The sequence below is a fragment of the Caretta caretta genome, chromosome 28 (assembly GCF_965140235.1).
Source record: "Caretta caretta isolate rCarCar2 chromosome 28, rCarCar1.hap1, whole genome shotgun sequence".
Taxonomy (NCBI): domain Eukaryota; kingdom Metazoa; phylum Chordata; order Testudines; family Cheloniidae; genus Caretta; species Caretta caretta.
The window spans coordinates 2335488-2357027 of record NC_134233.1 but is presented as its reverse complement, the minus strand read 5'-3'; the positions used below and the strand labels follow the sequence as shown (position 1 = coordinate 2357027).

Here is a 21540-nt window from a genome sequence, read left to right as displayed (position 1 = left end):
ATCTATCTATCTATCTATCTATCCCCTCCCCACCACCTGTCCCAGGGGAGGGGCCCACCACGGGGGATATCCCCCTTTCCCTGGGGGGTGGGGGGAGGGGAGACTCCCCCTGCCCCGTCTCTTGAAGCCCCGCCCCGGGCCGGCCGCAAAACCTGAATGAGCCGCCCCGCCCCCTGGGCGGGCTCATTTGCATATGCATGAGCGCCCGGTGGGGCGGGGCCTGGGGAGGGCTGAGCGGATAAAATACCCCCCCACCCCTCACCACCCCCCCCCACACGCTGCCTTGCTCTGCTCACCATCAGCTGCGGAGCCGGCGCTGGGGAAGCATCTCCCGGGTGTAGCTACGTATCCAGCGCCCCCCCCCGCCAGCCCCCCCAGCTCCTTCCTCCGCCGGGGGAATCTAGGGTTCCTTGCTCCAGCCCCCCCAGTTCTGCAGCCCCCCCCCCCACGCCATGGCTATCGAGAAGGAGAAGAAAACCTGCGGGCAAGTCATGGCGGAGTGGCGAGAAGCCATCTGGAACCCGCGCACCCGCCAATTTATGGGGCGCACGGGCAGCAGTTGGGGTACGTGGCTGGCTTGGGGGGGGGCTGGCTCTGGGGCAGAGCCGCGGGGGGTGGTGATTGGCGTGTTAGCCTTTGAAAAGCCGGAGAAGCGTGGGGTTTTTTTTGGGGGGGGGGGCGCTGAGCTAGGGGGAGAATTGGGGTGTCGTTAGCTAATGCCCTTAAAAGGAGGGGGGAGGTTGATCTAGGGGGAGAAGTTGTCGCAAGCAGGAGCCCTTAAAAGGAGGGGGACGAAGGGTGGTTAATATGGGGGAAATTTGGGGTGTCGCTAGCAGGAGCCCTTAAAAGGAGGGGGACGGGGGGTGATTAATATGGGGAAAAATTGGGGTGTCGTTAGCAGGTGCCCTTAAAAGGAAGGGGCCGGGGGGAGGTTAATATGGGGAAATTTGGGGTGTCGTTAGCAGGTGCCCTTAAAAGGAGGGGGACGGGGGGAGGTTAATATGGGGAAATTTGGGGTGTCGTTAGCAGGTGCCCTTAAAAGGAAGGGGACGGGGGGAGGTTAATATGGGGAAATTTGGGGTGTCGCTAGCAGGTGTCCTTAAAAGGAGGGGGCCGGGGGGAGGTTAAGATGGGGGAAATTTGGGGTGTCATTAGCAGGTGCTCTTAACCCTCCCCAATCCCCCCTCCTATCTAGGGGCAATAACCGGGGGTGTCAGGAGCAGGTTGTCGGGGGGGTTATTGGGGTGTCCTTGAAGAGTCCGGAAAATAGGCGGATTTGGGGGGGCTGTTTGGGGGCACAGTTCTCTGGGAGAATTGTCGTCATGACCCAAATCTCTGTAGAAAGTGGAGTCATTGGGTGATCCCTGGGGTGTATTTTTTGGGGGGGGGGCTATGTGCCTTAAAGTGGGGGGGATTATTGGGAGGGGCTAGGATTGAAGCCCTTCTCATAATGTTTTGGGGTGTTTCATGGGGCGGGTAAATGAACCCATCACATGGGGGGGTGAAGGAGAAAAATTGGGGGGGGGGCTATATTCCCCATCCCCCTCAAAGAAAATCGGTTGCCCTTATCTATGTAGTACTGGGAGGGGGCTGGGGGGCTGTGGTGATGGGGGGGGCAGAGAAGGGGGCTGGCCTCTGAGATTGGTGTGGGGCAGAGACAGGGCTATATATGGGGCAGGGGCTGGGGGGGTGGGTAATGCCCCCCATGCCCTGTCTCTATCAATCCCCCCCCCGAGTTTCACAGTGCTGCGGTGGACAGGGCTGGGAAAAGTAGGTCAGCTTTCTGTAGGAGCTGGGTGAGTCTTAGCCCCCCCCCCCCGATCTGTCAACACAGCCCCCGCCCCATGCCGAGGGGGACTTGGAAGGGGGGGATCAGCCCCTCCATCCGGCATTAGCCCTCTCCCTCCAAAATTAGCACTCCTTATCCTCCCCCCTCCTACCCCCCCAGATTTTGCCCCTCTGTCCAGTCCCTCTCGCTCCCCCCCCCACACTTTGCAGGCCCCCCCTTTTCCTCCTGCACGTACCCCCCTGTGGCCTGACACCACTGCCCCCCCGTCTTTGGGAGTGGGAAGGGGTTGGATAGAAGGAGGGAATCCAGCTATGGGGGAGGCAGGGGGAGCTGTATGGAGGGGGGCCCCTCAGAATAGGGGCCCCCCCACCCTGTCTGGATTAATTGCCCTTTGCTTTGTCCAGGGTTTTTTTTAAGTGTGTGTGTGTGTGGGGGGGGGGGGGGGGCGGTAGGCTGGGATTCACCATTAATCCCGGCTTAGATTCACTGCAGAAGGCAGCGTCCCCCCTCCCTTCACTGCAGCAGGCCGGGGGGAGGGGGGGGCTGGCAGTGAAACTTGTGGGGGGGGGGGGCTGGGTTCCCACCTCGCTCTGGCTGGGGGATAATGTCTTGGCTTGTTGCATTGCAGAGAAGCGGGCGGCCTGGCGGACCGGATTGGGCTGGTGGAGAGTGGGGGTGTGGTGGGGGGGAGAGAGATCTGGGGGGGCAGTGGGGGGAGAGGACTTAGAGCAGGGAGGTCGGGGTGGGAGAAGGAGTGGGGAGGGACTGGCAGGGAGCTGGAGGGGGGGCTGTTGGAGTGGGGGGATATGAGGGGCTTTTGGGGGGACATGGGGGGCTGGTGAAAAGGGGGATGTGGGGGGCAGGTGGTGGAGTGGGGGGGAGCTGGGGGTCAGGTAGATGTGGTGGAGTGGGGAGGCTGGGGGGATGTGGGGGGCAGGTGGCAGAGTGGGGAGATGGGAATGGAGGGGGGCTGACTGAGCTTGTAGGGGGTGGGGGGGCTGGGAAGCGTGGTGGGGGAGGCTCTGGGGAGGGGGCTGGCAGAGGGCAAGATGTGGGGCCACATGAACCCCTCACCTGTCCTTTCCCCGGATCACAGCTGGGCCCAGGGCCTGTGGGGGGCCCCACTGGTACTTGTGTGTGACCTGCCTCTACCAGTCCTTGGGCTTAGGGGCTTTGAGCCGGCCTCTGTGCTAGCCAAGGGCTTTGTTTGTGGGGCTGGGGGGAACCCCTCTACCCTGCCGCCCTCCCCGGAAGCGCTGGGGTTAGGGTGTGGGCAGGGGGGTAGCTAGGAGTGTTGCACTGTTTGTAGTGGGGGTTACTCCGGATTGACACCCAGGAGTAGCCGGGAGCGGTGGGTCATTCCCTGCAACCCATAAGGCATTGGCGATCGATGGGATTGCTCTAGATTTACACTGGGTAGTAGCTGGGTGCAATGCACTGCTCTGATTGCCCCCCTTGCCTTTGGGTTACTCCAGATTGACACCTGGAGCAGATTACTCCGGATTGACACCTGGAGCAAAGCATTGCTCTGATCCCCCTTGCCTTTGGGTTACTCTGGATTTACACCTGGGAGCAACGGATCACTCTCTGATCTCCGCTGCCTTTGGAGTGACATTGCTTACTCTGGATTTACACCTCTAAGTAGAGGGGCTATGCTTTGCTTACAGTCACCTTTTGGGTTGCACTAGGGTTACTACAGGTTTACACCTGTTCATCTGGATTTACATCCCTCCCATGCTCAGGTGCTCCAGAGGGGCTGGGAAGTTGGGTTAGGTGCATTTCCATCAAGGAGTAGTTGCAGGCTGAGGGGGCCAGTTCTGTGTAGACAGACACCTGTAGATTTACAGAAGGGTTACTCTGGATTTACAATGGGAATAACCAAGGGCAGCTCTCCCATGCCTCCAATTTCAAGTTTGCAGCTGGGTTACTCAGGATTTGCACCAGGAAGGAGCAGAGGGGTTAATCACCATCCCTGTTAGGTTTACACTGGGGTTACACCAGGTTTACACCAGGCTGTAGGCCAGACCTACTCTGTTCTTCCTCACCTTTGGGTTTGCTCCTGGGGGAGCACAGGGGCTAATCTTCATCCCCTTTAGGTTTACACCAGGATTACTCTGAATTTGCACCAAGAAGTAGCTGGGGAATAGAGGGGCTGATGGCCACCCCCTTTAGGTTTACACCAGGGTTACTCTGGGTTTACACCAGGGAGTAGCTGTGGACTAGAGGAGTTGATGGCCAACCCCTTTAGGTTTACAATGGTATTAATCTGAGTTTAAACCAGGGAATAGCTGGGGAGTAGAGGGCTGATGGCCACCCCCTTTAGGTTTACACCGGGGTTACTCTGGGTTTACACCAGGGAGTAGCTGTGGAGTAGAGGAGCAGATGGCCAACCCCTTTAGGTTTACACTGGTATTAATCTGGGTTTAAACCAGGTAATAACTGGGGAGTAGAGGGCCTGATGGCCACCCCTTTTAGGTGTACACCGGGGTTACTCTGGGTTTACACCTGGGATAGCTCAGAGCTGCTCTGTTCTCTCACCTTTGGGTTTTCTCCTGCGCTCCTCCGGGCCTGTCTCCCGAGCGGGGAGCCGACCTGCGAGCCCTGAGGGCAGAGCGGTGTTGCTGGCTAGCCTTGGGGCTGTGCTGCGGATCAGGGAAGGGGAATGTTGGGGGTGGGGATCAGGGGATCCCCGTCTCCCCCAGGGCTTTTCCCGTGTCCTGATTCCCTCCCTTCCCAATCCATGGGGCTCTGTGCAGGGGTCCCGGAACGGCCGCAGGGTTCATTCTGCAGGGACACGTGGTCTAGGTAAAGTGTGGGGCTGTACTATTTAGGGGTGTATGGGGGGGTTGGGTCTGAGGGTATTGGGGGGTATCTGGAGATTTGGAGGGCTTTTGAGAAAGGGATGGATCTGGGGTGTGGGGAGGGGTGCATGGGGGTACCCTGGCTGGGGGTGCAGTGGGGGAGGGGTAGATCTGGGGGTGCAGGGGAGGGATGTTGGGGTACCCTGGCTGCGGGGCAGTGAGCGGAGGGGTGCATCTGGGAGTGCAGGGGTTGGGGTGGATCTGAGGGGGAAGATTGAGGGATCTGGCCCCTTCCCCCCCATTTAGTCTGGGGAGGGGTCCCCAACTGGCTGAACCCCCCACACCCAGGCACCCAGCAGAGTGGGGTGCAGACCCCTGTTTCTGGAGGGAAAGCCATCTGCCCCCCACTTCCTGTATGAGCTGGGGGACACATCCAAATTCCCCCCTGGGAACCCCCTATTTGGGGGGGGTATGTGCCCAAACCCCTCCCTCCTGCACAAGGTTTGTCAGGGGGCAGGGGGGTTAGGCCATGTGTTGGGGGGAGGGGTAACTTCCCCCCCAATTCCCTTCATCTCCTGTCTAATTAACGGGAACAGGGCCAGCATGGGAATGTGAGGGGGGGGGGGGGCGCATTGGGCCTCCCAGCCTAGGTGCTGGACGAAGGGGGACTGCAGCCTGAGGAGGGGGGCAGGTGTGTGTCGGGGAGCTGTTGGCTTGTGGGGCAGAGTGGAAGGGGTCCGGGGGTCCACCTGCGGGGGTGGAATAAGATGGGGCGGGGGTGAGATCGAAGACTGAGGTAGGGGAAGTTTGCGGGGGCTGCAGAGGGGCAGGGTTTGGGGGGGCACAGGAGGGCTCCCCTCTCCCATGTGGGGGCTCTGCTTGACCCCCCCCATTTTGTCCCCCCTCCCTGCCCCCCAGCCATGATCCTGTTCTTCTACCTGGTCTTCTACGGCTTTCTCACGGCGCTTTTCACACTCACCATGTGGGTCATGCTGCAGACGGTGGACCCCTATATCCCCAAGTACCAGGACCGCCTCTCCGTGCCCGGTAAGGCCTCGTGCGTGGGGGGGGGGACACCCGGGGGGGGCAACGTGCCCCGCTGTGCCTGCATTGCCCGTCGCTCGCACGCCCGTCGCACGCCCATCGCACGCCCACTTGCCACCCCCGCCTCCGGCCTGGGTTCCTTGGCCAGGGCCCCCGGCTGGGGCCGTTGTGGGAGGGCGGGCCCGGGGGCACCCTCTTGGGTACCCCCCCTTTTTTTTATTTTGCACGTGCGCGTGTGGGGGCCGCGCACACTCTCACGCACGCCTCTCCCGGTGGATCCTTCTCATCGCGGGCGCCCGGCTGCATTGGCATGATCAGGGTGGGAAGGGCGGCGCTGGGAGGGCTCGTACTGCCCCCCTAAAGTAGAAACCCCCCCATACATCTCTCCCTCCTGTCCCCCCCCCCCCCCAGGGATGATGATCCGCCCCAAAACAGATGCCCTGGACGTGACTTTTAACGTCAGCAACACTGAGACCTGGGACCATCACGTCAAGATGCTGAATGACTTCCTGGATCGTGAGTTGGGAAGGGGCAAACGGGGGGGGGGGGGTCCCCCCAGATTAACCCCCATTGGGGTGGGAAGGGGGTTGGGATGGGGATGGTGGCTTCTAGTTCTGGGGTCCCCCTGGGCCGCAGGGCAGCTGTGGGGGAGAAGAGGGGGGTGTCTGAGCACAGGGAGAAGGGGGGGAGACATTTGGAGGGGCAATTGGGGGTGGGAGAAGGGGCAGGTGGGGCATGCAGGGGGGCTGGATCTTGGGGGACGTGGGGGTTGGAGGAGCAGATTTGGGGGTGCGATGGGAGAGAAGGGGGAGGGGGATTTTGGGCATGGGGCAGGGGTAGATTTTAAAAAAAATTTTTTTGTTTTGGAGGGGTTGTTTGGATGTGTGGGAGGAGAGAGCCAGATTTTGGGGGGGGGTCGTGGCCCCCACCCCACTGGAGACCCCAATGTGCTTAGTTGTTGCCGACCCAGGTCCCCCCTCCCTCCCCGGCATTGCATCTGCCCCCTGCAAACTGCCCCCGCCCCATCACGTCATGCATTAGCTCAGTTGTGCCTGACGGACCCAGTGGGGGGGCTGGAGGGGGGGGTCTGTAGCCATGGCTACCTGGACCGAGGGAGGACGCCAGTGAATGGCAGACTGCAGGTGAAAGGCAGGCCGCTGCTGCCCCCTGGTGGCAGTCAGCAGAGCCCACAACCTTCCCCAGCAGACGTTGTTAACCTGCGGAACTCCCCGCCACTGGATTATCCTCAGGGCTGTAACTCTGGTAGCTCCTTGGCACTCACCTGCTAACTTCCCCCCCTCTCCCCCCAGCCTACAACGACTCCATCCAGGTGGCCACCAACGACGCTTGCCGCCCGGGCCGCTACAACGAGCAGCCGGACAATGGGGTGCTGAATTACCCCAAGCGGGCCTGCCAGTTTAACCGCACGGTGCTGGGCGCCTGCTCCGGGCTCAACGATTCCACCCACTACGGCTACGCCGACGGCCGGCCCTGCATCCTCATCAAGATGAACCGGGTAGGTGGGGCTGGTGGGGGGCAGCCCGGCCTGGGGTTTGTGCCCCCCAAATTTTGGGGGTTCTCCCCTGCACTTTTTGTGACCCCCCCCTTCCTCCTTCCAGGTCATCAACTTCTTCGCAGGGGCCAACCAGACCATGAATGTCACCTGTGCTGCCAAGGTGAGCCCCCCCTGCCCCCCACCCCGCTGCCCCCCACTTCCATCACCCCCTTTTCTCTCCGTTAACTCATCTTCCTTGTCTCTCTCCGGCTCCTCCCGCCCACAGACGCCCACTTCCAAACTCCAGGCGGTAAGGGATGTGTCCGGGCAACGGGGAACCCCCACGCTCAGGTGGGGGGTTCTGGGGGGGTCCCCCAAATATATACACCCCTCCCTCCAGCTTATAGCACTCCCATTCCCATCCCATAGGACCTGGGGGAGCCGCTGGTTGGTTGAATGGGTCCCTATGACTCGTACCCTGAGGTTAGTGATTTCTGGTTGCACCCCTATTTTAGATGCCCCCCCAAATTCACCTTAGCCCTGCCTCTCCCAGCCCCAGAGCAGTAAATGGCTTTGCTGATCCCCACCAAACCGGCACCCCGAGTTGAGCAGATTCTCCCAACTGCACCCTAATTCGAGCTGTCCCCCCTCCCCAAATTCCCTGGCTACCGACATCTCTTCTCGCTACCTCTCCCTCTCGGCCACTTATTCACTCATTTCATCTCACTCTCCTCCGCCTTCCGGGCAGCTGAACCCCGAGATGGAGCGTGCAGTAAGGACAGGAAATGGGGGGGCTCCGGGCTTAGTGGTGGGGGTGGACAGGTGGCTAGGAAAATGAAGGGGGGGACATGCCGGGGGGGAGGTTAGGGGTGTGGGGGGCTCTGAGGATGGGGGTGGGAAGCTGGGGGGCAGGCAGGGTAGATGGGGGGGCTAAGGCTGGGGGGATGACGGAGCTGGGGGAGGGGTTTTTTTGGTGGGGGAGGGAGAGGGGAAGACCCCAATGGGAACGCGCAAGGGGATAGGGTGGTGGGGGACGGCTGGAGGGGTTCTGGGTAACCCCTGACCCCTCTCTCTCTCCTTCCCCCCCACCAGAAAGAGGAGGACGCACAGAAGCTGGGGGAGATGGTCATGTTCCCCCCCAATGGTCACATCGACCTCATGTACTTCCCCTACTATGGCAAGAAAGTCCATGTGAGTAACATGGGGGGGGGGCTGGTCTCAGCTGGGGGGCTGTGCAGGATTGGGGGGTCCCTGATCTCTGCTGGGGGAGGGGAGTGGGGGCTGGTGGGTTGGAGCAGGGCAGGCTGGGAGCCAGGACTCCTGGGTTCTCTCCCCCGGCTCTGGGAGGGGATTGGGGGGGCTGGTGGGTTAGAGCAGGGCGGGCTGGGAGCCAGGACTCCTGGGTTCTCTCCCCCGGCTCTGGGAGGGGATTGGGGGGGCTGGTGGGTTAGAGCAGGGCGGGCTGAGAGCCAGGACTCCTGGGTTCTCTCCCCAGCTCTGGGAGGAGAGTGGGGTCAGGTAGTTAGAGCAGGGCGGGCTGGGAGCCAGGACTCCTGGGTTCTCTTCCCCGGCTCTGGAAAGGGATTTTGGGGGGCTGGTGGGTTAGAGCAGGGCAGGCTGGGAGCCAGGACTCCTGGGTTCTCTCCCCCGGCTCTGGGAGGGGATTGGGGGGGCTGGTGGGTTAGAGCAGGGCAGGCTGGGAGCCAGGACTCCTGGGTTCTCTCCCCCGGCTCTGGGAGGGGATTGGGGGGGCTGGTGGGTTAGAGCAGGGCGGGCTGAGAGCCAGGACTCCTGGGTTCTCTCCCCAGCTCTGGGAGGAGAGTGGGGTCAGGTAGTTAGAGCAGGGCGGGCTGGGAGCCAGGACTCCTGGGTTCTCTTCCCCGGCTCTGGAAAGGGATTGTGGGGGGCTGGTGGGTTAGAGCAGGGCGGGCTGGAAGCCAGGACTCCTGGGTTCTCTCCCCGGCTCTGGGAGGGGATTGGGGGGGCTGGTGGGTTAGAGCAGGGCGGGCTGGGAGCCAGGACTCCTGGGTTCTCTCCCCCGGCTCTGGGAGGGGATTGGGGGGGCTGGTGGGTTAGAGCAGGGCGGGCTGGGAGCCAGGACTCCTGGGTTCTCTCCCCGGCTCTGGGAGGGGAGTGGGGTCCCATCCTCGGTTCCTGACCCACCGCCCTCCCCGCTTTAGGTGAACTACACCCAGCCCATCGTGGCCGTCAAGTTCCTGAGCCTGGAGGCCAACACGGACCACAACGTGGAGTGTAAAATCAACGCCGTGAACATCGCCACCACCGACGAGCGGGACAAGTTCGCCGGCCGCGTGGCCTTCAAGATCCGGGTCAACAGGGACTAAGCCCTGCCTCCCCTCCCTTCCCCCCCCAACTTTCCCGGGGCTCCACCCCCAAATGGGCAGGGCTTAATGGAGGAGGAGGGGCCAGTTTTGTAAGGGGAGGAGCCCCTGGTACATCCTGGGCGGGGCTTGATGGAGGAGGGACCCCCTGGGATTTGATTTGATTTTGGGGTGGGGGGGGTTGCTCTTGAAATCGTCCTGCCGAAAATCCTAGGATGACTAACCTGGCTCTTAGGCTGTTTTAGTGACCTTCCCCGTGGCGCACCCCCCCACCCCAGTTATGCCCCCCACCCCAAAATGTGCTGATTACACTGAAAGGTCTGGTACCACCCTACACCCCCGCACCCCCAAAATCCTTTGGAATGCTACGTCGCTTTGATCTCTTCTAATGCCCTTTTTCCCCCCCCATTTTTGGGGGGGCAGCTCAGAGCCTGTGACACCCCCCCCTTTCCCCTGCCCTTTGAAATCCCATTGAGATGTTTCCTAATATAATAATAAATGTATATAGATATTTTTTATATATATATATTAAAAATTAAGGTACGGCCGAGACCTCTATTCTTCCCCCCCTTGGGTACCCCCCCAGCCCGCACACTTCTGCCTGCTCCCCGTTTTCCAGCCCCCCCACCCGCACCCCTACAGGAGACATTGAGATTTGGTGCGTTGTCTTGAGCCGGCGGCCATTTTGTTTTCCTGACCGAGTAGGTGCCGGGGCTTGAGTTGAGGAAGGTAGGCCGGGAATGGGAACGACCCCAGTACCGTGGCCACCCGTACGGCGGCCATTGTCCTGGTAGGTTAGAAAACAAAATGGCTGAACAGCGGCGGCCCTATCGTGGGATAGCAGCCGTTGTCCGTGTCTCTTGGGAATCAAAATGGCCGCCATTCCGTAGCCAACGACGTGGCTGCCGTTGTTCGTGTAGACCGGGAATCAAAATGGCCGCCATTCCGTAAGCCACCATTGTCTGTATAGACCGGGAATCAAAATGGCCACCATTCTGTAGCCAACGACGTGGCTGCCGTTGTCCATGTGGGAATCAAAATGGCTGGACGATAGCTGAGGAATGCTATTTTGACCCCCTGCCCTGGAAAAGAGACATGGCGGCCATTGTCTGGGTAGGCCTGGAATCAAAATGGCTGCCGTTGGCTGTGGAAAAGTGGCCATTTTGTTTCTTAGCCTCTGCGGCAAAAAGTCTGGCCAACTTGACTGGGGCACGTGGGCCAGGAAAGAAAAATGGCTGCCATTTTCGGCCTATGTTTGGCTCTGTCTGTGAAGAAACAAAATGGCCGCTGTAGTCAAAGGCTTGCCCTAGCCTCTGAGGAATGGGCAGGCACCATTTTGAATCTTGGTATTCATGGCCAAAACCTTGGGTGTGGAATGGTGGCCATCTTGGATTCCTGGCCTCCATGGCTAATGGCTGCCATGTTGGGCTATGCAATGGCAGCCATCTTGGATTCCTGGCCTACAGAGCTGAGGCCACCATATTGGGCTGTAACCTTTCAGCACCTTCTGAGTCGTACCCCGGCTCCCTACCCCTGTGACCCCTTTCCTCATCTTAGGGTCTGTCTTCCTCTTTTAATGTACAGTTATTTTTAATCTGTCTTTTCGCTTCACGCGGCATATGCACTGAGACAAGACATGCCCCCCCACCCCCGCCTCCAGCATCCTGGGAAATCCCTTGCATCCCCTTAACTCTGCCCTTGAATCAGCTGATGCCAACTTTGCCTGTAGTAGATTCCTGCCTGGTCTCTCGTCTTCTCTGCTGCTGTCTGTAAACCACGAGAGAAACCATTCCCTTTCATTTGGAACTGGAAGTAATTTTTAAAAAAATAATTAAATCCCTCTTTTCTCCCAGCCCATTTTCCTGGTGCTGCATCCTTGAGATCACTGTATGAATGAAATAACTTAACTCCCTTTTTGCTTTTTAACCTCTTTTTTTTATTATGCTGGCTCGTTTTTATTTGCAGAATTATTTAATTGCCTGTATCGGATCTACTGTAAAAGATGAGGAGAAATAAAAAAACAAACCACCCTTAAACTATAGATGGTAACCGTGTTTAATTTTCAACGTGGAACGTTTTATAGCCGGTGGAACTCACCGCAACAAGGTATGGAGGTCACGGATGGGATATATTACAACTGCACTGAAGCTGGAGCCCAGTGTAATTTGTCCCTCGCTAGGGAGGCAGTGCGGCCTAGTTGAGGCCTAGTCCTGGATCTGTGACGAGGCAAGTCACTTTCAGTCTACGTGCCTCAGTTTCTCCATTACGATCCTGGAGCCCCTTTTGTAAAAGCACTTTGAGATCGGCTGTTGAGCGGAGCGAGGGATCGCTAATTAAAATAATTAAGAACTTACGGTGCTCGCGTCTGTTACCAGAGTCTCTGGGCACTTTGTGGTCTTTAATTGGTTTGTCTTCCCGTGAGGTAGGGAGGATACGAACCCCATTAGACAGGGACTAATCATTTTTAGCCTTTCCATACCTCAGTTTCCCCCAAGAGCCAGACTGGAGCCACTGTGGTGTCCCCCCCCCCCCCACAGCTTTCCCTCCCCCCAACACATAAATTGCTGGGGCAAATATTGGAGATCCCACCGCTCCCACCAATGTCCCCGGCACAAGAGTCAGAAGATGTGCTGTAACTAATTGGGGGGTGGGGGAAGGCAGATCTTTGGGTAGGGGTGGGGCTGCAACACTGATGGGGAGGGGCCTTCTGTGGCAAAGGGTGGGGCCAGCACATAGGGGGCGGGGAAACACAGGAGAAGGGTGTGTGTCTTGTTCTTCTCATTATGGCCTTTTCTGAGCGCTGGGGTGCCCTGATGCAGAGGGAGGGGGATGCTGTTTTGTTCTTCCACATGATGCGGGGGCTGGGAGCCAGGACTCCTGGGTTCTCTCCCTGGCTCTGCGTGGGAGGGGGGAGGTTACTGCAGGACCAGGGACAGATCCCGTCGTGGGGGTGGGGGCAATGGACAGCCTGGGGGGCCCCCTCCTATCTGTTTCCCAAGACCCTGTTTTTTTGGGGGGGGGGGCTTCCCCCAGCATCCTGGGAAGAATTTTCTCCCCTAGTAACCTACATAATTTTTTCCCCTTGGGTGAATTTAATTCCCCCCCCCCCCGGATCATTTTAATCCCCCCGCCCACAATTACTGCATCTGGGCCAGGCCTGACAGATTGTCCTGCGTTAATCTTCCTGCCCTGCTCAATCCCTCGCAAGGGGCGGAATGGGGCTGGACCCAAGGGGTGGGGCTGGACCCAAGGGGTGGGGTCCTGGAGCTGGGGGTCCTGCCCCCCCTGTGCGGGAAAGGGATCTGCTTTACCCCTGTAGCCCCCCGGTGCTGCATGGAAACCGAGTGAGAGACTGTCCCTAAGGCAGGGGCAGGGAGCCAGGACTCCTGGGTTCTTGCCACGGCTCTGGGAGGGGAGTGGGGGCTAGTGGTTGAGGGGAGCAGGCTGGGAGCCCGGACTCCTGGGTTCTCTCCCCAGCTCTGGGAGGGGAGTGGGGGCTGGTGGGTTAGAGCAGGGGGGCTGGGAGCCAGGTCTCCTGGGTTCTCGCCTGGGCTCTGGGAGGGGAGTGGGGGCTAGTGGTTGGTGGGGGGACTGGACTCCTAGCACTCAGCCCCACTGTGCCCAGGGGCCCTGACTCCCCCTCCTCTGGGGTTGGCTGGTGCCACACGCTGTGGGGGGGCTGTTCCCAGCATGTGGGGGTGTGTGTGTGGGGGGGTGTCTGGGCCGGCTGCCTGGTGGAGGCATTGTGCCCATGGCGAGGGGGAGGGACGCAGCCTCAAGTGCCCCCGGCACTGTCCCTGGACGGACGCCCAGCCTGCCGCCCCCCTCCGCCTGCCCTGTCCTCGCCCCCCCAAAACCTCCCCCCTCTGCCTGCCCAGTCCTCGCCCCCCCCCAAAACCTCCCCCCTCTGCCTGCCCCGCCCGCCCAGCTCCTTTCCCCCACGGCTCCCCTCCCCGCAGGTACCCCAGCATCTGTCCAGCCTCCCCCCCGCCCCCCAGTCTGGCTCTGCCCCTCCCCCCCCATCTGCCCGGAGGGGGCCCCCCTCCCCGGCTGGTGGATCAAGGGGGTGTAAAGTGCCCTAATTCCCAGTCGATACCGATCCATAGATGGACAGACGGACGGACAGGCCCGCAGGGAGCTCAGGTTCCAGGGAGTCACAGCACACACCACACACCTGGGCTGGACACACACCCTGCAAAACACACACACACAGAGACAATGCAACACAGACACACACACACACGGGTCCCTGGTGACACACACACGGGTCCCTGGTGACACACACAGACACACAGAGACAATGCAACACACACACACACACACACCAGTCCCTGGTGACACACACACAGGTCCCTGGTCTCACACACAGACACACACAGACACACACACACACCCCGGTCCCTGGTGACACACACACGGGTCCCTGGTCTCACACACACACACACACACACACACACACACACACACACACACACCGGTCCCTGGTGACACACACACACGAGTCCCTGGTCTCACACACACACACACCAGTCCCTGGTGACACACACACGGGTCCCTGGTCTCACACACACACACACACACACACACACGGGTCCCTGGTGACACACACACACACACACACCAGTCCCTGGTGACACACACACACACACACACACACACACACACACACTGGTCCCTGGTGACACACACATGGGTCCCTGGTCACACACACACACACACCGGTCCCTGGTGACACACACACGGGTCCCTGGTCTCTCTCTCACACACACACACGGGTCCCTGGTGACACACACACACACACGGGTCCCTGGTGACACACACACACACGGGTCCCTGGTCTCACACACACACACACACACACACCGGTCCCTGGTGACACACACACGGGTACCTGGTCTCACACACAGACACTCAGACACACACACGGGTCCCTGGTGACACACACACGGGTCCCTGGTGACACACACACACACACACACCGGTCCCTGGTGACACACACACACACACGGGTCCCTGGTCACACACACACACACACACACACACACCGGTCCCTGGTGACACACACACACACACACACACTGGTCCCTGGTGACACACACACGGGTCCCTGGTCACACACAGACACACACACACGGGTCCCTGGTGACACACACACGGGTCCCTGGTCTCTCACACACACACACACACACACACACACACCGGTCCCTGGTGACACACACACACACACACTGGTCCCTGGTGACACACACACGGGTCCCTGGTCACACACAGACACACACACACACTGGTCCCTGGTGACACACACACGGGTCCCTGGTCTCACACACACACACACACACACACGGGTCCCTGGTGACACACACACACACACACTGGTCCCTGGTGACACACACACGGGTCCCTGGTCTCTCTCTCACACACACACACACACACACCGGTCCCTGGTGACACACACACACACACCGGTCCCTGGTGACACACACACGGGTCCCTGGTCACACACAGACACACACACACACTGGTCCCTGGTGACACACACACGGGTCCCTGGTCTCACACACACACACACACACACACGGGTCCCTGGTGACACACACACGGGTCCCTGGTCACACACACAGATGCAATGCAACACACATACACACACACACACTGTGACACACACAGACACCAGTCCCTGATCACACACACACTGCGATACACACACAAACCCACAATGGATATAAATACACACTCCCACAGCAACACAACCACAGTGGACACATACCCTCCCCCTGTACACACCCCCTCTGCACCACGTATACACACAACCACACTGGCTACACACACTGCAATACACACACAGGTCCCTGGTGACCCACAGACACACTGTGTCTGACACAAGTCCCTGGTCACACACACACAGATGCAATGCAACACACACACACACAGAGGTCCCTGGTCACGCACACAGACACACTGTGATACACACACACGGGTCCCCTGGTGACACACACACACACACACACGGGTCCCCTGGTGACACACAGACACACTGTGATACACACACACGGGTCCCCTGGTGACCCACACACACACACACGGGTCCCCTGGTGACACACAGACACACTGTGATACACACACACGGGTCCCCTGGTGACCCACACACACACACACGGGTCCCCTGGTGACACACAGACACACTGTGATACACACACACGGGTCCCCTGGTGACACACACACAGGTCCCTGGTGACACACAGACACACTGTGATACACACACACGGGTCCCCTGGTGACACACAGACACACACACGGGTCCCCTGGTGACACACAGACACACACACGGGTCCCCTGGTCACACACATACACACACACACGGGTCCCCTGGTGACACACAGTCACACTGTGATACACACACACGGGTCCCCTGGTGACACACAGACACACTGTGATACACACACACGGGTCCCCTGGTCACACACATACACACACACACGGGTCCCCTGGTGACACACAGTCACACTGTGATACACACACACGGGTCCCCTGGTGACCCACAGACACACTGTGATACACACACACGGGTCCCCTGGTGACACACACACACACGGGTCCCCTGGTGACACACAGACACACTGTGATACACACACACGGGTCCCCTGGTCACACACACACACACACACACACACGGGTCCCTGGTGACACACAGACACACTGTGATACACACACACACACACGGGTCCCCTGGTGACACACACATGGGTCCCTGGTCTCACACACACACACACACACACACACACACACACGGGTCCCTGGTGACACACAGACACACTGTGATACACACACACGGGTCCCCTGGTCACACACACACACACACGGGTCCCCTGGTGACACACAGACACACTATGATACACACACACGGGTCCCCTGGTGACACACACACACACACACACGTCCCCTGGTGACACACACACGGGTCCCTGGTCACACACACACACACACACACACACACACACCGGTCCCTGGTGACACACACACACACACGGGTCCCTGGTGACACACAGACACACTGTGATACACACACACGGGTCCCCTGGTCACACACACACACGGGTCCCTGGTGACACACAGACACACTATGATACACACACACGGGTCCCCTGGTGACACACACACACACACACACGGGTCCCCTGGTGACACACACACAGGTCCCTGGTCTCACAAACACACACACACACACACACACACACACACCGGTCCCTGGTGACACACACACACACACGGGTCCCTGGTGACACACAGACACGCTGTGATACACACACACGGGTCCCCTGGTCACACACACACACGGGTCCCTGGTGACACACAGACACACTGTGATACACACACACACACACACGCAACACACACAGACACCGGTCCCTGGTAACACACCCACTGCAACACACACACACACTACGATACACACACAAACCCACAATGGCTATAAATACACACCCCCACAACAACACAACCACAGTGGACACATACCCCCCCCCGCACACACCCCCTCTGCACCACGTATCCACACAACCACACTGGCTACACACACTGCAGTACGCACACACTGGACACAGACACACACAATCACAATGGATTTCCACACTCTCTTCGCAACCTCCGTGGATACACACTCAAAACCACACAAACCGGGGACACACACGCAGGGCCAGGGCCAGGGGAACAGAGCGTTCCGGGCCAGCAGCAAGGGGGGGGGGGCTACTTGTGGGGGGGGCTGGCACGGAGCCCAGCTCATCAGTATGTGGGTCATGGCCCCTCCACGCAGGGGGCTCCCCGGCTCACTCCCTCCCCTCCCCCAATCCCCTCAGCCCTCTCTGCCCCCCTCCCACCCACTAGCCCCCCCATGGCCCCCAATCTCCCCAGCCCCCCCCTTGGCTCCTCCCCCCAGTCCCCTGTGTCCCCCCCCACACCCTCCCTGCCCACCAACCCCCCCCATCCCAGCAGTCCCCCTGTGGCTCCTCCCCCCATGAGCTCCCTGTCAGGCCCCCAACTTCCCCTGCCCCCCCCACTCCTCACTGTCGTCACCCCCAACTCCTTTGCACCCCCTTCCCAAATCCCCCCCCCAAGAACCACTGTGTGTGTGTGTGTGTGTGTGTGGACATGGCTTCATCTCCCCCCCCCCCCACTATGGGAGCTGTTTCCTAAACAGCCTCACCCCCCCCTTCTGCGACCCCCCCCCCAGGAGCAGCCCCCACCCCCGGCTCTGCAGTGCCTGAAGGGTTGACCCAGGCCAGCAGGCTAAGCCCCTGGAAGGCCAGAGGAAGTGCAAAAGGCAGAAGCTTATGGGATTTCGTGGGATGGGGGGAGGTCTAGCTTGGAGGGGGGGCAGGGGATTTTGTGTCTCCCCCCTGCCCTGTGCAGCTGCTGCCTCCCACCCCCCAGGTGGGCAGCGGTGGGGGGGCAGGATCCCCAAGGCCTCAGCCCCAGCTGCGGCTGGTTCCAGGGCAGGTGCGGGGTAGAACAGGGGTTGCAACAATGTGGAGGTGGGGAGGGGAGGAGCCCAGCCTGGACAGAGTGGGGGAAGGGGTTTGGGGGGGCAGAGCTGGCTTGCTGGGAGGGGGGGTCGTGGGGGCAGATGGCTGGAGGGAGGGTGCATGTGAGGCTGGCCCATTGCTCCCCCCATCCAGCCAATCCGTGCCCTGGACACCCCACCATCTCTGCTGGCAATGGAGGAGCCCCATCCCACCCCTCTTGTGGGGGGGGTGCTGGGCCTGGGGGGGTCATTTGATGATTAAGTCCCAGCCTGCCCCCTGCCCAGGCCAGCCGGCCGCTGCCTCAAACAGGCCAAGCCCGGCTGCGGGGCAGCGGCGGGGGGGAACGTTGTTGCCCCATAGACCACAGAACCGTGGGGGGGGGGGCTCAGGCTGCCGGGGGCCAGCAGCACCTCCCAGTCGCTTTCATGATGCCCCCCCCTATAATCTCTCTGAGCTCAGTCCCCTGAATGGGGGGACTGCAGCTTACCCAGTGTCTGCCCCCCCCTCCCCCCGGCACAAGCACAGTTGCCTCATAGACAATTAGTTGCAACAGTGTCATTCTGGAGGTCAACATTGCATCAAGACCCACAGAGTACCATCTTGGGAGCCAGGACTCCTGGGTTCTCTCCCCAGCTCTGGGAGGGGAGTGGGGGCTAATGGTTAGAGCAGGGGGGGTGGAATGCTGGGAGCTAGGACTCCTGGGTTCTCTCCCCGGCTCTAGGAGGGGAGTGGGAGCTAGTGATTAGAGCAGGGGGGACTGCTGGGAGCCAGGACTCCTGGGTTCTCTCCCCAGCTCTGGGAGGGGAGTGGGGGCTAATGGTTAGAGCAGGGAGGGTGGAATGCTGGGAGCTAGGACTCCTGGGTTCTCTCGCCGGCTCTAGGAGGGGAGTGGGAGCTAGTGATTAGAGCGGGGGGACTGCTGGGAGCCAGGACTCCTGGGTTCTCTCCCCAGCTCTGGGAGGGGAGTGGGGGCTAATGGTTAGAGCAGGGAGGGTGGAATGCTGGGAGCTAGGACTCCTGGGTTCTCTCGCCGGCTCTAGGAGGGGAGTGGGAGCTAGTGATTAGAGCAGGGGGGACTGCTGGGAGCCAGGACTCCTGGGTTCTCTCCCCAGCTCTGGGAGGGGAGTGGGGGCTAATGGTTAGAGCAGGGGGGGTGGAATGCTGGGAGCTAGGACTCCTGGGTTCTCTCCCCGGCTCTAGGAGGGGAGTGGGAGCTAGTGATTAGAGCAGGGGGGACTGCTGGGAGCCAGGACTCCTGGGTTCTCTCCCCAGCTCTGGGAGGAGAGTGGGGGCTAATGGTTAGAGCAGGGAGGGTGGAATGCTGGGAGCTAGGACTCCTGGGTTCTCTCGCCGGCTCTAGGAGGGGAGTGGGAGCTAGTGATTAGAGCAGGGGGGACTGCTGGGAGCCAGGACTCCTGGGTTCTCTCCCCAGCTCTGGGAGGGCAGTTGGGGCTAGTGGTTAGAGTGTGGGGGGGATGCTGGGAGCCAGGACTCCTGGGTTCTATCTCCCGTGGGAGGCTGAGACAGCAGCTGGGGGAGAGGCATAGCTCTGAGCCCCCCCCCTCCACCCCCCACCCCCGCATCTTGTCTCCGCGCCACCTGGTGGCAGCAGTAGGATCCGGCTCAAGGTCAGTGGAAGGGGACGGAGGAAATTTCCAGTCCCCTCCTGGCGGAGATGAGGACTTGGCAGGCGCTGGGGGTCGGGAAGGCGGGGGAGAGGAGCTGCGGGGGGGGGGGGGATTGAGCTCATTCATCCCTTGCTCCCCCCCCCCACAGCTGGCCAAGCGGTTCCATCACCCCATTCAGCCTGTGCTATGGGGGGGGCGGTGTTTGTACTGGTGCCCCCCCACAGAGACAAGCTCATTAAGCCAGTGCCTACAGATGGGGGGGGTGGGGAGCTGTCCCTGCTCTGAAAGGGGTCTGGGTCGGATATCTGCCCCCTCCCTGCCCCAGGGGCACCCCTCCATCACCCAGCCCTTCGGCGCCCACTCAGGCCCTTGAAAACATGCCCCCTCCCACACACAACTGTGGGGGGGGGGGCATGTCCCTGCTTTGAAGAGGATGCTATACAGGGACACAATGGCAGCTCCAACACCCCCCCCCCCCCGCCCCATTCATAAAGCCAGGTCCCTGTGTTGAATGGGGCGGGGGGGAGGGGGGGGGAGCAATGGTGCGGTGCTGCCCCCCTGTGGCGAATCGGGGAACGACAGGGGGCAAAAAACAAGGTATATGCGGGGGAGGGGGCTTGGGAAACAGGTGGGCTCCCGCAGCCCCCCCCCCCCCGCTACCCCAAACTCTGCCCCCCCATTTCCTGGCCCTTCCCACCAAAGCCCATCACTGCTGCACCCGGTGGTCTCAGAACCCCCGGGAGGCGGGGGGGGGAACCAGGGTCCCCCCCTTTTTGTCTAACGGACCCCCTCAGATAAGGGCATCCGTGGGCCAGCCCCAGCCCATGGGGAAGAAGGGCAGGAGAATCGGCGGGGGGGGGGCGCTCAGGCAGGACACGTCAACCTGGACAAGTCAACCCAGGGTTTGCCCAACTTGTTCAGAAAATCCTCCAGTTTTTCCCCCCCCCCAGGGGCGCCAAACCTACCGCCGAGCGCCCCTGAAAGGGAACAGGGTTCGCCTCCCATCTCCGCCGCTGCGGACAAAGCCCGTTCCATCTCCCCCGGCCTTCGGCGGCCATGGAGAACCGGTCCCCTGGCCTCTGAGCCGATCTGGAGTCTTCCCCCCGCCCCGTTTGGGTTTTGTACGGGGAGGGGGGTTCCTAAACCTCGCCTCACTTCCATTGCTCCTCTCTGGGCTCTCTCCTCCCCCCACCCCCGCCGCGAATCCGCTTCGCCCCTCCTTGCTTCTGCTTTCTGGACCAAAAAGTCACCCCAAGCCCTTCGTGGATGTTGGGTGTTTTCATGGACTCATCGAAGATCAGGGTTGGAAGGGACCTCAGGAGGTGTCTAGTCCAACCCCCTGCTCAAAGCAGGACCAATCCCCAACTAAATCATCCCAGCCAGGGCTTTGTCAAGCCAGGCCTTAAAAACCTCTAAGGATGGAGATTCCACCACCTCCCTAGGGAACCCATTCCAGTGTTTCACCACCCTCCTCGTGAAATAGTGTTTCTGAATATCCAACCTAGACCTCCCCCACTGCAACTTGAGACCATTACTCCTTGTCCTGTCCTCTTCTACCACTGAGAACAGCCGAGCTCCCTCCTCTTTGGGACCCCCCTTCAGGCAGTTGAAGGCTGCAACCAAATCCCCCCTCACTCTTCTCTTCCGCAGACTAAACAACCCCAGCTCCCTCAGCCTCTCCTCGTAAGTCATGTGCCCCAACCCCTCATCATTTTCGTTGCCCTCCCCTGGACTCTCTCCAATTTATCCACATCCTTCTTGTAGTGTGGGGCCCAAAACTGGACACAGTACTCCAGATGAGGCCTCACCACTGTCGAATAGAGGGGAACGATCACGTCCCTCGATCTGCTCGCTATGCCCCTACTTATACATCCCAAAATGCCGTTGGCCTTCTTGGCAACAAGGGCACACTGCTGACTCAT

The 21540-nt window shown here is 60.4% G+C and overlaps 1 protein-coding gene across 1 annotated transcript; it reads left to right on the top strand.

Annotated features, from left to right (window-relative positions):
- The first annotated feature begins 267 nt into the window (after window positions 1-267).
- On the top strand, window positions 268-11507 carry ATP1B2 (ATPase Na+/K+ transporting subunit beta 2). Its single transcript, XM_048833929.2, has 7 exons — window positions 268-564; window positions 5509-5637; window positions 6046-6150; window positions 6945-7150; window positions 7254-7310; window positions 8222-8320; window positions 9310-11507. Exons 1-7 carry the CDS (start codon window positions 453-455, stop codon window positions 9472-9474), a joined length of 873 nt encoding a protein of 290 aa, XP_048689886.1. The 5' UTR covers window positions 268-452; the 3' UTR covers window positions 9475-11507.
- Window positions 11508-21540: the final 10033 nt, after the last annotated feature.